The sequence below is a fragment of the Sardina pilchardus genome, chromosome 7 (genome assembly GCF_963854185.1).
Source record: "Sardina pilchardus chromosome 7, fSarPil1.1, whole genome shotgun sequence".
Lineage (NCBI taxonomy): Eukaryota > Metazoa > Chordata > Actinopteri > Clupeiformes > Clupeidae > Sardina > Sardina pilchardus.
In genome coordinates, this window is record NC_085000.1 from 26,773,259 (window position 1) to 26,789,671 (window position 16,413).

The window sequence follows — 16,413 nt, forward strand, 5'->3', positions numbered from 1 at the left end:
CTCTTGCAAACACTTTTAGCATGGTGGTGGGGGTGCTGTGAAGAGCATTATGACCACACTCAGCTGCACATATGGTCTACCATTCTGACTATGCACAGTGCCGGTAATAATATGCCACCAACAAATGTCAAAAGGTGTTCATCTGACATGAATGATGTAGGTCTGTACCAACCTCCAACCCTCTCATGGCCTATGCAAAGGAGAATACATTCAATCTTGATATTTCTGATTGGGTAAATGCAATGCCAATCTCAAGGTGCTTTACATGCAGTGGACAAAATGAATTTGTTGTTTGCATTAAGCATTTTGAATGTAAGGATGAAGCTACATTGCATTAATTAACACGATGAATACAAGGATTTTAGATATAAAATAATTAGTCAAATGTGAAACATAACAGAAGTTAGACAGATCCTTTTTTGATCCCAAAAGGGGAAATTCAAAATGTTGGACTGCCGGACTTAAAAGACACAGACATGGTCATCACTTTCAGATGCCATGTCTGTGACACTTTGTATTTGCTAGCATGCTAGACTATGGCCCCTACGCGTCTGCGCTAAAGATTTCACAATGAGGTCATCCATTTGTGTTCAGACTTCTGTTTTTCAGTTATTATGGCAACTAGAAACCAGCCTGCCAATCTCCTCCTATGCATGATGGCCTTTTGAATGCTCTCAATCAAAATGATACTCTTTTAGTTTCCTGTCACAGTGGAAAGAAAAAAATGTATGCTGACAGGAAAACCACAATCTTCACAACCTGAAGTCAAAGAACAGTGTTGCACACTGCAGTGGTGGTGACTCTGGACTGACAGAGCAGTTAGATGGAACAAAATGGCTCATCTCAAAGCTCTCCTCATCACAGGTAAAAGCGTTATTCAGTTAATAAGTCACTGCAGTAGTTTGATGACTGGAAATGTTCTACAAAACGTGTGAAAAGGTACATTTTGTACAATTAAAAGTACATTAAATGATCAAGAAGGAATTATTAGACAAAGGCAAGGACTGGGTGACCTGTTAGGCGTGGCTACTCTATTGCTATAAGGATAATCCACACAAAGATGTCATTTTTCCATATTGTCATGTTTTAGTCCATGTTTTGTGCTCTTTATTTAAACTCAACAGTCATTGCTTAGATGCCTGCAGAGGGTAATGAGGTTTTATGGCTCACAGTTTTGCTGAGAGAAGAGGTGTGAAGAGTAATGGAGTTTGAGACATAAGCAGCTTGAAATGGCTCTTACATCATATACTGTAGCTCTCAATCGTAATCTTTGATTCATTTATTTATTTTAGAGCTTTTTAACGAGTGTTTATTTTAGATTGTTGTGTATGATTTCAACATGATTGCAAAATATTCAAAAGCAGTCCCTAAAAGTGCACAACCAAATACAAGGTGCAAGGTTAGATTGCTGACTTAGTCCTGTCATTTAGGGATTCAAATGGATCATTCTTTCTTTTTGTTTTTGCTTCTTTTATTGCTGTCATGACAGGTCTTGTCTGTTTGGTGCAAGAGTCAAAGTCTGAAGGTAAGAAAGACACTTTACAGGATGTGCATGCATGCACAACATGACTAAGCTGTGAACACAGTCATTTCTGAAGGAGATTTCCACCGTGCACTTTGTTCCGTCATTTGAAATCCTTATCAGAAACGAATCTGGTAGTCTAAGGAAGCCTGCTTTCCTTAATTGAATGAGTCATTCACTGAAACATTTGAAAGCTTAAACTGTGTTGAACAGGCTGTGCATAATGTTTCTCGTTGATGTTATGTCTAAGGTCCGAACATTGGTGAGGGGAATAGCAAGCTGATCTTTGTGAGAGTATCAGAGCATGTGATTGAGTGTACGGGGGAAAGAGATAATACTGGGGTGCAGGGTGTATGCAGGGATTTGTAGGAGAAGAGGAGGATTTTGAAATGGATACGTGACTTGTCTGGCAACCAGTGATGCTGCATGTGCGTGAGGATGGGGGTGATATGCTGCTAGGGTTTTGTGTATGTTAGAACCCTGACAGCTGAGATCTGGACATATTGTAGCCTGTCAAGGGCTTTGCTGTTATCCAAAATATTCCACAAAACCGAGAACCTCGGGCTCCTTCTCACTGCATCTTATTGTACTCTTGGTGCCCTCTGCAATTCTATAGCATGCAATTCCTCTGCATGCTGTGGGCGGCTATTTGAGAAAGACTGAGCGGTTACTTTGAGGTCCAGTGTGTGGTGTGCACTGCCGGAACTGAGCATTCATATCTCTCTCTCTCATCCGTTCTCATTCACTCTCTCTCTCTCTTTTACTTTCAAAAAGTGATTTAAAATGCATCAGACATATAGGCAAACAAGGGATGAAACCTCAGTGAGAGATGACAGATGAGTGCCATAATGTTACAGTTTTTTTCAATCGCTAACAAGCGTTTGTCCATTCAGTTGACACATTTTCAAAACTCTAAACACAGTTAGCACAGCATCAGTCTTTTGTGGCCATACCATTCACACATTTCATGTTGTTTTCACACAGTATGCAGTCAGTGAATACATTTTCACAATGCTTACATTTTCTTAACAGACAAGCTATACCTTCCAACAAAATAATGGATCGTTTTTGTATTATTTTCGAATGCTAACACACAACATCCCACAATAGTTAAAACAATATTCCAAACCTTAGAGACAGTATAAAAACCTCTGCTTCTGCAATGCTATCAATTCAAAAGCAATATATCTCAGCTGATAATAAACAAACAATGGAATAATTGACACACAGATGATTTATGTTGGGTAAATTGGGCCAACCACAGCTGATTCCAGTCTATCTTAGATTCAGTGGCAGGGGTTATTTCTCTATTACATTGACACTTACACAGTAAAAAGAGGAGGTGATGTTTTTGGAAGCAGAAACAGACAAAGACAAATACTGTAATGTCTGGACGAGGAAGAGTAAGAGTAAGGGGCCCAGGGAGAAGAGCAGGCCCAGTGAGAGATGCAGTGAGAGGTGCAGGAGCACTGCGGAGCAGGTGCAGAGATTAGACACAGTACTGTAAACATTAGAGAAAATGTGACGTTTCGACAGTGCGTCGAAACGTCAGTCTTTTGTGCACCACAATAAAAAAAGTTATCTAGTAATCTGAGTGCTCTGGTCATGGTCATCTCTGGGTTAGTTTATTAGAAGTAGCCCAGCCAGCGTTTCTGATCCTGTGGTCCTGGACTGTGAGCACCGACAAGGCTTGAGCGCAAGTGACACCCCTTCTATTAGAGAAAATGTATTTAACAGATTCATAGAGAGATTAAAGAGGTGGCGGAGCCGATGAAATAGGTCCAAGGGCTCCATAGGGCTCTACCAATAAAGTAAGGCTATTGCATTCTGTTGAGATTAATATTTCTGATTCTGCATGCAAAAAATCATACATGAGTCAATAGAATTTGTATCTCTCAATACATGTCTGATAACCTTGTAGCGTGTTGCATATTTCAACCACACTTGTAACACTGATGCATGCAAAGCTATGCAATCGGAGCGTGCTAACCAGGCCTATAATGAAACATTAGAGTCATTAGTCTCAGTGATTGCTCTGCAAACCATTACCAAATGATATCTGTATTTTAGAAAGATGCAAGAATTCCAACAATTGTCCAGCATGAAAATCATGTAAAATATTACAATGTCGAAACTGAACACACACTAACACTTCTTTTTTAAGATATGTGACTTCCTGTTAAGTGTCATATTGTTCCTTTTATTTGTTCAAGGAAATATCCCGAAACCTCAAATAACACGAACTCCTGCTGCAAAAGAGGTATATGAAACTGAGAAAATTATATTTGAGTGCAGTGTACAAGGGGACTCTTCAGGCCTTGAGTATACCTGGCAGAAAGGAGATGAAATTCTCCTCAGCTCTGAAAACACCTACATTATTCCATCTGCTGACCAGTCACAGAATGGAGACTACAAGTGCAAACTCAAAGTAGCCAATGGCAACGATACTTCAGCTCTCAGTGATCCGCTGTCCTTATCAGTTTTCAGTGAGTGCAACATTTGCTTTTTTCCCCTTTGTTACAAGAGGGTAGTCTAAAACGCAAATTGACAAAGGACCCTGCATCTATCAGTGTGTTCTACATATGTGCTTGATTCATCTTTGTTCCTCCTTTGTTCATGAATGAGACCTTCACTTCATGTATGTCACCCATTCTAAAATTAATCTAATTTGTCTTATCAGTTGCTGTTAAAGCTGTAAAATGTTGTGCAAGCATACAGACATACAGTACATTCCTGCACATCTTCATTCAACATCAACCTCATTCATTCCTCTTTCAGAGCTGCCCACACCAAAACTGACTGTGGTGTCTGGATGGACTCAAGTCTTTCCAGCAGAGGAAGTGACAATGAAGTGTGACATTCAGCCTGCTTCAGCTGACTGGACTTACCAGTGGCACAGAGATGGACAAGAGATCGGCAGTGCAGACGATGGCAGTTATTCTATTACATCTACACAAACTGGGCTGCACACCTGTGTAGGAGTGCACAAACAACGGACTGTACAAACCAAGACCAGCAACGGAATAAATGTTAAAGTGTTCAGTGAGTGTAACATTTGTTTTTGTGATTCTGGACATGAAATTTCAATGATCTGTCTCTTTGACTTGTTTTTCTTCTTTTTTTTAACTACTAGGGGGCAGACCAAAACCTAAACTGACAAAGGACCCTGCGTCTGTCAGTGTGTTCTACACAACAGAGAGTGTCTCCCTGAAGTGTGAGGTTGCAGAAACTACAGAGGGATGGACCTATTTGTGGTATAAAGACAATAATCCTATCGGCGACAATAACAGCCAGCACACCCTTACGTCAGTGGTACCAGCTGATGGTGGATCATACTGGTGTCGAGTCGAGAGGGACGGATTCAAATCTGAACGTAGTGATTCTTTGTCAATAGTGATCAAGGGTAATTTATTGCTTATATCTTTGGTCATATGTTTGCTTCATCTCTGTTCCTTCTTTGTTCATGAATGATACCTTCACTTCACATATATCTCTCACTCTAAAATTCATCTAATTTTTGTCCACTTCTTCTCTCCTCTAGCTTTGCCTGAAACAAAACTGGTCATGCAGACCAAATGGACCAAAGTCTTCCCCTCTGAGGTTGTGAAAATGAAGTGTGACATTCAGCCTCCTTCTCCAGACTGGATTTGTAAATATTACAGAAATGACAAGGAGTTCAAAACCAATGACTGCGTGTTTGACCTTCAGTCTGTTAAAACTGGAGACTCTGGAGTCTACAAATGCAGTGCAACCCACCGCTCTTTGAAAACCCAAGACAGCAACCCCATTCATGTTCATGTGTATGGTAATTCACTTTTCCCCCTTTCATTTAGTTCATAAGCATTTTTCTCGGTGCCGAAATGTCTATATGCAAAATCTATTTCTGTTGATTTTAGACCACCAGCCAAAGCTCTCGTTGTCAGTGGATCCCAATGACTCACCAATTTACACAAAAGAAAAAGTCACACTGACCTGCCACGTTCAGGAGCAGCAAGAAGGATGGACATATATGTGGTATAAAGATAGTGACCAAAACACTCCAATCAATCAGGCCAGTGAGGGAGTGTATTCACTACCATCTGTTCAACTATCTCACAATGGACAATACAAGTGTCAGGTCAAAAGAGGGAATTTAGTCTCTGAATACAGTGACTCACACAGATTAACAATTGAAGGTAAATAGAAATTAATCATATTTATTTTTGGGAATAGTGGGATTGAGATCATCAATGCCCCATTAAACTGTTGTATCTTTCCTTTGTGTCTGATGCAGACCCACCTGTACCAAAACTGGAGCGGCTGTCTAAATGGGCTAAAGTTTTCCCCACCGAGGAAGTGAGAATGAAGTGCAATGGTGTTCCCTCTTCACCAGGATGGACTTATAAATGGCACAGAGAACTACAACCACTCAATGGCGAAAATGCTGATACACTTTTCATGGGCTCTGTTGACACCAAACACAATGGAAGATACACTTGCCAAGGAGTCCACAAACGACACGTGGTAACTGTCGTCAGTGACAGTATTAGCATCCATGTGTATGGTAAATATCTATTTCAGTTCAATTTCACACTTACCATGAAGTCAACAAATGTAGAAACTGTAGTCAGTAACGGTATTCAATCAGTAATACAGAGAATTATGCTGAAATGTGCATATGCAAAATGTGTTTCTGATCATTTCAGACCACCAGCCAAAGCCCTTGTTGTCAGTGTATCCCAACGACCCACCAATTTACACAAAAGAAAATGTCACACTGATCTGCCATGTTCAGGAGGAACAAGAAGGATGGACATATATGTGGTACAAGGACAGCGACCAAAAAACTCCAATCAATCAGGCCAGTGAGAGAGTGTATTCACTACCATCTGTTCAACTATCTCACAATGGACAATACAAGTGTCAGGTCAAAAGAGGGAATTTAGTCTCTGAATACAGTGACTCACACGGATTAACAATTGAAGGTAAATATAATTAAATTCTATTTATTTTTGGGAATGATGGGATTGAGATCATCAATGCCCCATTAAACTGTTCTATCTTTCCTTTGTGTCTGATGCAGTCCCACCTGTACCAAAACTGGAGCAGCTGTCTAAATGGGCTAAAGTCTTCCCCACCGAGGAAGTGAGAATGAAGTGCAATGGCATTCCCTCTTCACCAAGATGGACTTATAAATGGCACAGAGAACAACAATCACTCGGTGATAATACCGATACACTTTTAATGGACTCTGTTGACACCAAGGACACTGGAAATTACACTTGCCAAGGAGTCCACAAACGACACGTGCAAACTGTAGTCAGTGACAGTATTAGCATCCATGTTTATGGTAAATATCTATTTAAGTTTTACTATGAAGTCAACAAATGTAGAAACTGTAGTCAGTAACAATAATACAGTCACTGTAAATATGATTATTTGCATTTCATTTGAATACCAGATTATATATTTTCCACTTGGAGAGTAATTACTGCATATCTGCTCATGTAGCATACTAAAATGCCTGGAAAGTATTTGATTAAATAGCCTACTTGAATATCCTCTTTATTTTGTCAGGCAATAAGGCTAAGCCCACCTTGAGTGTACACCCAATCGAAACTTTGGTTTATGTTGAAGAACAAGTGACCTTCACGTGTGAAGTGAAGATTGATTCTACAGACTGGGAATATCAGTGGTTCCAAAACAATCCTCAAGAAGAAATTCGAAAGGGTGACCCGAGAAATATGACTTACACAATCCAATCTGCCTCTGGGAAAGATGGGGGTGAATTTCGGTGTAAAACTACGAGAGGGGCGTACGTGTCAGAACTTAGTACGGCTATACAAATAAAGATTTTACGTAAGTCTGTATACAATGCTATCAGTGCCATTAAATCACAGTTCAATGACTGCCAATAGTTTGCTTATTTTGGAAAGGTTTCAACAAGGCTTTGTTGGAGGAGTATTTATCATTTTCATTTCTTGTGCCTTCCGTCTAGCTCGTCCTACAGCGCTGGTGAACCTGGAGACTGGGTGGGCAGACATTCTCTCTGTGGACAGCTTGACATTATTGTGTGAGGTAGACAATACAAGCATCGCCTGGAACTACACATGGTACAAAGATCGCAAGGAGATAGCAAATGAAACTAAAAAAGAGCTTCATATCAAAGCCACCAAGGAAAACTACCGTAGTGAATATAGTTGCAAAGGGATCCAAAGCAATCGTCCAACATATTCCATGCTTAGTGATGCTTTTATAGCAAACAACATTGGTGAGTTGAAAGATGACAATTAATCTCTTATACCAAATCAAGCTTGTGGATGTGTTGATATTTATACTGTTGTTTATTTGCTTTTGCAGTTCTCAAACGGCAAATCCTTCTGGCCATTTCAGGTTGTTTGGTTGTTGGCTTTGTCCTCATTGTTCTTGGCTGTATATATTTTAAATTCACCCGGAAGCCAGGTCAATATCTTCTTAACATGTTCAAGGTTATGTTTTACATTTACATTTAGATGTTATGTCATTCACACAGACTATATTTAAAATTACTGTTACAGAGGAAGAAAGCAAACCTGAACCAGACCTGTTTTTTTCCATGGCTGAACTGAAGAAGCGTAAGTGCTGAAAGCTCTTCTCTTATCCATTGATTTTTCCATATCTAAAGGATATGATTCTGGCTGGCTATATGTGCGCTGTGCAGTATGCTATCCATCATTCAAAAATTACCAAGGATTACCTAACATTTGTACACCAAGTAATAATATATAATGACACCAAATAATGTAATTAGGTACAAACTACCTTGAATTTCCCCTTGGGGATCAATAAAGTATCTATCTATCTATCTATCTATCTATCTATCTATCTATCTATCTAATACTTTCTGTCAGTATATAAAAACATTCTTCAGAAGTGCAGTTGGATATTGTTCATTCTTGGTTGACAACTGGCGTGTTGGTGTCTCGTTGCATGTTTTTTCATCAATTTTCCATTAGGCGCAGATATTGTTTCGACAACAGAATTGTGCATAGCGGACACAGTTGCTGAGAAACCTCTTATAACAGGTAAGATTCTTTCTGGACTGTGGTTTTGCTACACAACTACATTAAAACTTATTATACGGCTCTTCACAATGCAAGCAGAACGCCCCATTGACATGAATGGGATTTCCCAACGTTCTACCGGTCATTATTTCTTGATAGATGACCGCTCCGAAGAAATAATGACCGCTGCCAATGGCAACGGGTTCACTCCGCTAGTTGTTGCGGAAGCCACGAAACCGTAGCCAAGTCATGGCTAAAGACACATTGAGATGAGTTTCTTTTCTCGTTTTGGCAAGTAGCCGTATAATAAGCGCGATAATGTATAGAACACCGGTCATTATCGGAAAATAATTCCCTTCAGGACGAAGCAAAACCCCTCCGCTGCGCGTCGGGGTTCAGTTCATCCTGTCGGGAATTATTTTCCGATAATGACCGGCGTTCTATACATTATCCCTTACATAGAGGACCTCTGAAAAAAATAATGACCGCTGTCAATGGCAACAGTCACATTCTATCTGTGTGGCGAACTATTTCTTTTGTTAGCGGAAGCCACGAAACGGTAGCTAAGTCATTGCTAAAGACACATTGTGGTAGCCTACGTTTCTTCTCGTTTTGGCAAGTAGCCGTATAATAAGCGGGACAATGTATAGAACGCCAGTCATTATCGGAAAATAATTCCCTTCAGGACGAAGCAAAACCCCTCCGCTGCGCGTCGGGGTTCAGTTCATCCTGTCGGGAATTATTTTCCGATAATGACCGGCGTTCTATACATTATCCCTTACTTATTATATGGCTCTCTAGAATGTTGAGGGAGCTCCCATTCACTTTGAATGGGCCTCTCAACGTTCTACCGGTCCGTTATATTTGCATAATGACCGCTCCGAAGGTATAATGACCGCTGCCAATGGCAACGGGTTCACTCCGCTAGTTGTTGCGGAAGCCACGAAACTGTAGCCAAGTCACTGCTAAAAGACACATTGAGATAAGTTTCTTTTCTCGTTTTGGCAAGTAGCCATATAATAAGCGCGATAATGTATAGAACGCCAGTCATTATCTGAAAATAATTCCCTTCAGTACGAAGCAAAACCCCTCCGCTGCGCGTCGGGGTTCTGTCCGTCCTGTCGGGAATTATTTTCCGATAATGACCGGCGTTCTATACATTATCCCTTACTTATCTCCCTCAACAATGGAATTCTCTTCTCTGATTGGCTGATGGGGTGGCCATTAACTTCGTATAACCTGCTACCTTTGAAGTAGTTCCCGTAACACACTTGAATATTAATTCGCCAAACTCGTTGCGAAGTTTAAATGAACGGTCACGTAGCATCCAAGCTGAAATACAGACGTGCAGAACCATAGTAACATTGTAGCATATGACGGAGGTGGATTGTAGCTAGTTGGATGCCATGTAGGCTATAAAAGTAGCGATCTTTCAAAGTTAAAGTTAATCAGAATCCTGGGATATGGCCGCTTGACGACGGGAGAGATAGAACTAACGACTGGCTTTTGGCCGTAGCAACCAGCCATTTAGAACTAACGACTGGCCTTTGGCCATAGCAACCATCCATTTTAGAACTAGTAACGGCAGTTTTGTCCTGCAAGTAGAAAGTTGATATGTGGCGGAAAGTAGTCCCACAGTCAAGACAGTTTTAGCGATGTTAACGGACGCAACGGTGGAATAAAACTATGTTCTAAATATACAGGTTATGAATACAAACGGGAGATAAGCGGGATAACGGCCTTCGAGGTCGACCGGTTCGACCGGTTCGTCGCCGGAGTTCTAGACCTCCACCTAGCCATTATTTCCATCGAACCGGTCACCTCGTCGGCCGTTATCCCTTACATATACGCACGGCTATGAAGTAGTTCCAATTTGTTGGCCGTATCACACTTGAATATGGAACTTGTATAACATACAAGTTGTAAAATACAGACGTTCAGATCATAGTAACGTTTAGCATATGACTAGGGTTGCCAACTCTGAGAAAATAAAATACGGAAAAAAAATACCGGGGGGGGGGGGGGGGGGGGGGTGATAATATCACAATTATTATTATTAGGCTATGCTATATTGTTAGACATGCACTTTCACTTCAAAGCAGTCAATATTTGAAGTGCTAAAAGTGCTTAAAGTGCTATGCATGTGTGTACATGTCCTATGCACATCAGAGGCCTGCTTTAATAATGTAAGATACATTTACAATAGTTCATTGCTTTTGCATGGTTGCATGAGAAATACTTCTGAAAACATCAGCAAATATGGGTGCTATTGTTTTGGGATGTTTCCCTCATGCAAGTATCATACTCTAGTAGGCAAATGGAGAAAAAAATGATATGCTTTATAATGAAATTTCATTTGAATGCCTGAATGTAAAGATCCAGGAAACATAATACCAACTTTTGTCTATGGTTTAAACGGCCGAGCAGGCGTAAATCACTTATCTGGAGATCTTTAAATGAAAGACTAAAGCTACAATCTTTTGACCATGTTATATTCAAATTTTACTAAACAATACTCAATGCTAAACAATGTATTGTACAGTCTCTGCTCTGTTTCCATGGAAGTTGCAAGAATCCACGTTGTTAAATGTCGTTACGTAATTAAATAGTCTTCCAACAGGTTGAAGCGGAGCTTTGCCAACAACGTTATTGTGTAGTTCAGTTTCTGTCGCGCAAACGCGCAAACGCACACAGGCATGCATTCAATGAACGCTCATACCACCACGTATTTGTATGACTCACATCACATCAAACTAGCTAGCAATTCCTCCTAATTGCAGAAACTTTGTTTTATTTTCTGTCGGGCTGCGGTTGCTTGATCCAGATCAATTGCGCAGCTAATTATCAGGTGAAGCACCGGACCTCACTCCATGCTTTGCGGACCAGCAGGTGAAGCACGTTGTGTCAGGGAGTTTTTAGTTTTTTTGTGTGTGTGTTTTTAATTGTAGGCTACTATGTGTGCATTGAGCAGTTTCTGAAAAATACGGAACAAAGAGCGTTCCGTATTAGTTCAATACGGAACAAGACTTTTAAGTGTCAAATACGGGACGATTCCGTATTATACGGAACGGTTGGCAACCCTACATATGACAGAGGTGTCATTTAGCTAGTTAGGTGGCAGTAGGCTAAGAAAAATAGCAATCTTTCAAAGTTAACGTTCATCAGAATCTTGGGATATGCCAGTTTGACAACGGTAGATTAGAACTAACGACTGGCTTTTGGCCATAGCAACCAACCATTTAGAACTAGTAACCGCAGTTTGAGAAATTAGTTGAAATGTGTCTGGGAAAAGTAGTTCTACAAACAAAACAGTTCTAGCGATTAAAACAGCTAAATTAGCACCGGAAACGAACACAACGCAAGTGGCAACAGTGGAATAAGCGGGATAATGGACTTCACGCCGTGCGGTCGCCGTGCGGACGCTTCGCGTCGGGCCGTATCACCGTCTAGAACGTGCATTAACTTTGATTATCTCCCTCAACAATGGAATTCTCTTCTCTGATTGGCTGATGGGGTGGCCATTAACTTCGTATAACCTGCTACCTGTGAAGTAGTTCCCGTATCACACTTGAATATTAATTCGCCAAACTCGTTGCGAAGTTTAAATGAACTGTCACGTTGCATCCAAGCTGAAATACAGATGTGCAGAACCATGGTAACATTGTAGCATATGACGGAGGTGGATTGTAGCTAGTTGGATGCCATGTAGGCTATGAAAGTAGCGATCTTTCAAAGTTAAAGTTAATCAGAATCCTGGGATATGGCCGCTTGACAACGGGAGAGATAGAACTAACGACTGGCTTTTGGCCGTAGCAACCAGCCATTTAGAACTAACGACTGGCCTTTGGCCATAGCAACCATCAATTTTAGAACTAGTAACGGCAGTTTTGTCCTGCAAGTAGAAAGTTGATATGTGGCGGAAAGTAGTCCCATAGTCAAGACAGTTTTAGCGATGTTAACGGACGCAACGGTGGAATAAAACTATGTTCTAAATATACAGGTTGTGAATACAAACGGGAGATAAGCGGGATAACGGCCTTCGAGGTCGACCGGTTCGATGGAAATAATGGCACGGCGGAGGTAACTCCGTCTCCGTGCTTCGCACGTCGCCGGAGTTCTAGACCTCCACCTAGCCATTATTTCCATCGAACCGGTCACCTCGTCGGCCGTTATCCCTTACTTATTATATGGCTCTCTAGAATGTTGAGGGAGCTCCCATTCACTTTGAATGGGCCTCTCAACGTTCTACCGGTCCGTTATATCTGCATATTGACCGCTCCGAAGGTATAATGACCGCTGCCAATGGCAACGGGTTCACTCCGCTAGTTGTTGCGGAAGCCATGAAACGGTAGCCAAGTCATTGCTAAAGACACATTGAGATAAGTTGATTTTCTCGTTTTGGCAAGTAGCCATATAATAAGCGCGATAATGTATAGAACGCCGGTCATTATTTGAAAATAATTCCCTTCAGGACGAAGCAAAACCCCTCCGCTGCGCGTCGGGGTTCTGTCCGTCCTGTCGGGAATTATTTTCCGATAATGACCGGCGTTCTATACATTATCCCTTACATAACCGCACGGCGTGTCGTCCAGTAGCCTACGTATGGCATACCATGGTCTAATCTGGAAAATTCAGCCAGATTAATGGTATCGGTTTCTGATCCCGCTTGACCTTACAAGGGAAATGTTTCTTTTGCCTTTAGAAAAAACTGAAGATGTTTCATGTCTTTCTGATGAGTTGCTGAAAGAAGGTGAGTTTGTAGTTGATCTTGAAGTGGTATTATTTACCATTTTAAAGTACTGTATGTCTTTTGTAACTTGGGAAAAGGTATAGTATGTGATTCTGATTCAATAAAGTTATAGCTGTCAAGTGTCTGAACTCTGTTCTGGATCTGTATTGGGAAACTCATTTTATTATTATTATTATTATTATTATTATTATTATTATTATTACTATTATTATTATTAATACTAATACTAATACTAATACTACTAACTAGAAAAGCACTCAGAGAGTGCAGACCTCCGTCTGTATTGTTCTTCCTAGGTTGTCATACATTTGAACCTAAACTATTTAGATCACCACCACGTGGCCATACCATGCCATTACACCACTAAGCGAAAAATATAAACGCCTCTGGAATCCCGGCGGTGATACGGATCACTCCCAAAATGTAATCGTTTCTTCTTTGGGTCATTTCTGACCTTCCCTGTTTTTCATCGAAATCCATCCATTACTTTTTGAGTCATCTTGCTAACAAACAGACAGACAAACAGACAAACAAACGCCGGTTCCCGATGAAAACATAGTGCTTATGTAGTAGGGCCTAATAATAATGATAAACAGATTGGTGCACTGGCAAACTCAGGAACTTAGAAACACATTTTGAGTACTGTAAATTACTGTATAGCACACATTATCTACCGTATATCGCTTTAACAAAATGTCTTTTCCTCAAACTAGCAAAAGAAAGCCAAAATGAAGAGGAAGCAAATGGATTACAATCATTTAAAGGTATCATTTTAAATCATTACATTACTTTACATTACATACTGTAACAGGTAATGACTGCTCAGTTGTTTCATTTTCTGAAGTTATGTCTTTTTATTGTCCATCTCAAACTGGTTTAGGCTTGTGAACATACCCTGACCTGTGGATATGTCAACCTCACATCCCATGAATTGTCTAAGGCTCTATGGCAGAAGATATAGAGGTATAATGGATGTTACCTGGCAAATGATACCTTATGATGATAATGATAGCTATAATTCAACCAATATGGCAGCTCAAATGTAACAGGCCTCAAAGGATCAGAACTACACGTTTTCAAGGTCTTATATTCCTGCACTTACAGTAGGTCTAATTTTGCTGTATGTTTGTTTGAGTGTTGTTTATTCGGTTCATGTTTATCTTTGTATGGGTACAATTTTGTACTGATTTCTTTCAAACAGATTTAAAACATGACGTCTGTTTTTCACAAAACCTATATCAGGGATTAACCTGGAATTTTTAGTTATCCAGGATGGACGTTGCCATTTTTTTGCCGAATTTATTCTCTGCACCTAGCCTGGTCCCGACCAGGCTAACAGCCAAGCAAATCAGACCTCCATACAATTTTTAATTTTTAACAGCCTAATATACTATTTGCTACTGTAGTTACTCGCAAAACACAACAGATTGTCAGCCTAATACCATATGGTTGGTTATCATTGTAATTAGATAGCCTTATAATCATGGGTCACCAAACTAAGGCCCGCGGGCCGCCTCTGCCACACCTACAGTACTCCCCCTATGTTACAGAAATAGCCATGATTCCCCATTCAAAAAAGGAAAACTTTACTTTGTTGTTAGCCGATATCAAAAGCGGTTGTTCACTTTGTGTGAATGATGCTATTTTCCCCGTGAGGGAGAAACGAGAACGCGCATGTATCCTGAATTACTTACACCTGGTTTGACATACAGTAGTTGTTCCTATTCATCCTGGATTGGCGTTAGTGAAACAAGTTGAGCAGGGATGACCTAATTATGCTTTTGTGAAATACCCCTTTGTTGTTGTTGTTTATTTGGGCTCTAATGCTCCGGTGCTGTATGTATATGTTTGGTATATATATATATATATATATATATATATATATATATACATACCATATATATGGTATAAATACTGCCCATGCCCATACAGTACATACTGTATGTGTGTATATTTTCAACCGGTGTGTCATGAACTAAACAGTCAGATTGCTGGTGTTTGTCTGTTATGTTTTAATTTTATACTTTTATTTTTAGCTCTTTTACTTCCTTTGAGATTTGACCAGATGTAACAATGTTATCTCATTACAAAAAAAGGAATACAGATCATTTGGAGTGTGCTATTGTGTGGGCCACTCAAAATCTAATCTTGCAATTTACATGTTAACAACATAAATCCCCTTTTATTTAGAGCCCATGGTTCTGTTTTATGTGTTCATATACTGTATAGATGTTACATTAGATGGCCTTTTGACATGTCAAATGCTGCAGCCAACAATTTCCTCATGAATGATGGCAGCCTATACACAGTTTAAAATAGTAAACATAGAATGTAACACTGTGTGAATGTAATACACTGCTTTTTTAATTTTGTATAGTAAGCCTATATTTGGTTAACAGGCAGCTAGAGGATTGTGTGGAGGGTTTTGCTGTATGTGCCAAAACATGTTTTAGCTTAAAAACCACATGGCTTAGAGCACCTTTAATAAAGTTGAGACCCTTGCCAAGCACCAGAAACATGTAAATTGAATCTCTTTGTCAATTATTTTGGAGGTAAGGCTTTGGTGCTAAATAAGTCTGAGACTTCCACTATGAGTGTTCATAGACAGTGTTCGCCTACAGAAAGGAACCAAATCTGCCATCTTTGCCCATATAAGGAGATCCGGGGGTTATTTGAAGTTAACTACCTATGGCAAAGTTGCATTGCGAGTAGCAAAAAGACCTGAGAAATGTGTCAAAGCAACTGAGAGAGAAAAAAAAAACAGCCACTTAATTCCCACATATGTGACCCCCAGGGGGCACCCAAGTTCACAACTTGTATAACTAACCCAAACAGCACTCCAATTCAAGCCATCTTGGCAGGTTATGTCTAATGAAGGAACAAAAATGGGACTGATGTAATCAGTATAATTGCATTAAAACGCTAGAAACAATGAATACACTGGTTGGCAATCAGGGCAAGCAAATATTCCCCACAGGTAACAGTAGACACAATTCTACAATAAACTAGATGTACCACAAAGTGGTACAAAATATGACCACCGCTCAGTCCTGCACATTCTCTCCGCAAAAATAAATCACGCTTGTCAATTCGTTTCCATCTCCTACTCCATCCCCTGC

General features: G+C 40.2%; 1 protein-coding gene across 2 annotated transcripts; it reads left to right on the forward strand.

The window, feature by feature from the left end:
• Positions 1-802: 802 nt before the first annotated feature.
• On the forward strand, positions 803-15,184 carry LOC134087822 (titin). Of its 2 annotated transcripts, XM_062541584.1 has the most exons (18): positions 803-864; positions 1,490-1,525; positions 3,736-4,008; positions 4,301-4,564; positions 4,656-4,925; positions 5,064-5,327; positions 5,419-5,697; positions 5,796-6,065; positions 6,208-6,486; positions 6,585-6,851; positions 7,079-7,360; positions 7,500-7,772; positions 7,862-7,963; positions 8,059-8,115; positions 8,497-8,565; positions 13,247-13,294; positions 14,008-14,058; positions 14,175-15,184. In XM_062541584.1, exons 1-18 carry the CDS (start codon positions 834-836, stop codon positions 14,180-14,182), a joined length of 3,123 nt encoding a protein of 1,040 aa, XP_062397568.1. In that variant the 5' UTR covers positions 803-833; the 3' UTR covers positions 14,183-15,184. The 2 variants fall into 2 exon arrangements, with proteins under 2 accessions (XP_062397568.1, XP_062397569.1); XM_062541585.1 differs by lacking the exon at positions 3,736-4,008 and having other exon boundaries at positions 809-864.
• The last annotated feature ends 1,229 nt before the right edge of the window (positions 15,185-16,413 follow it).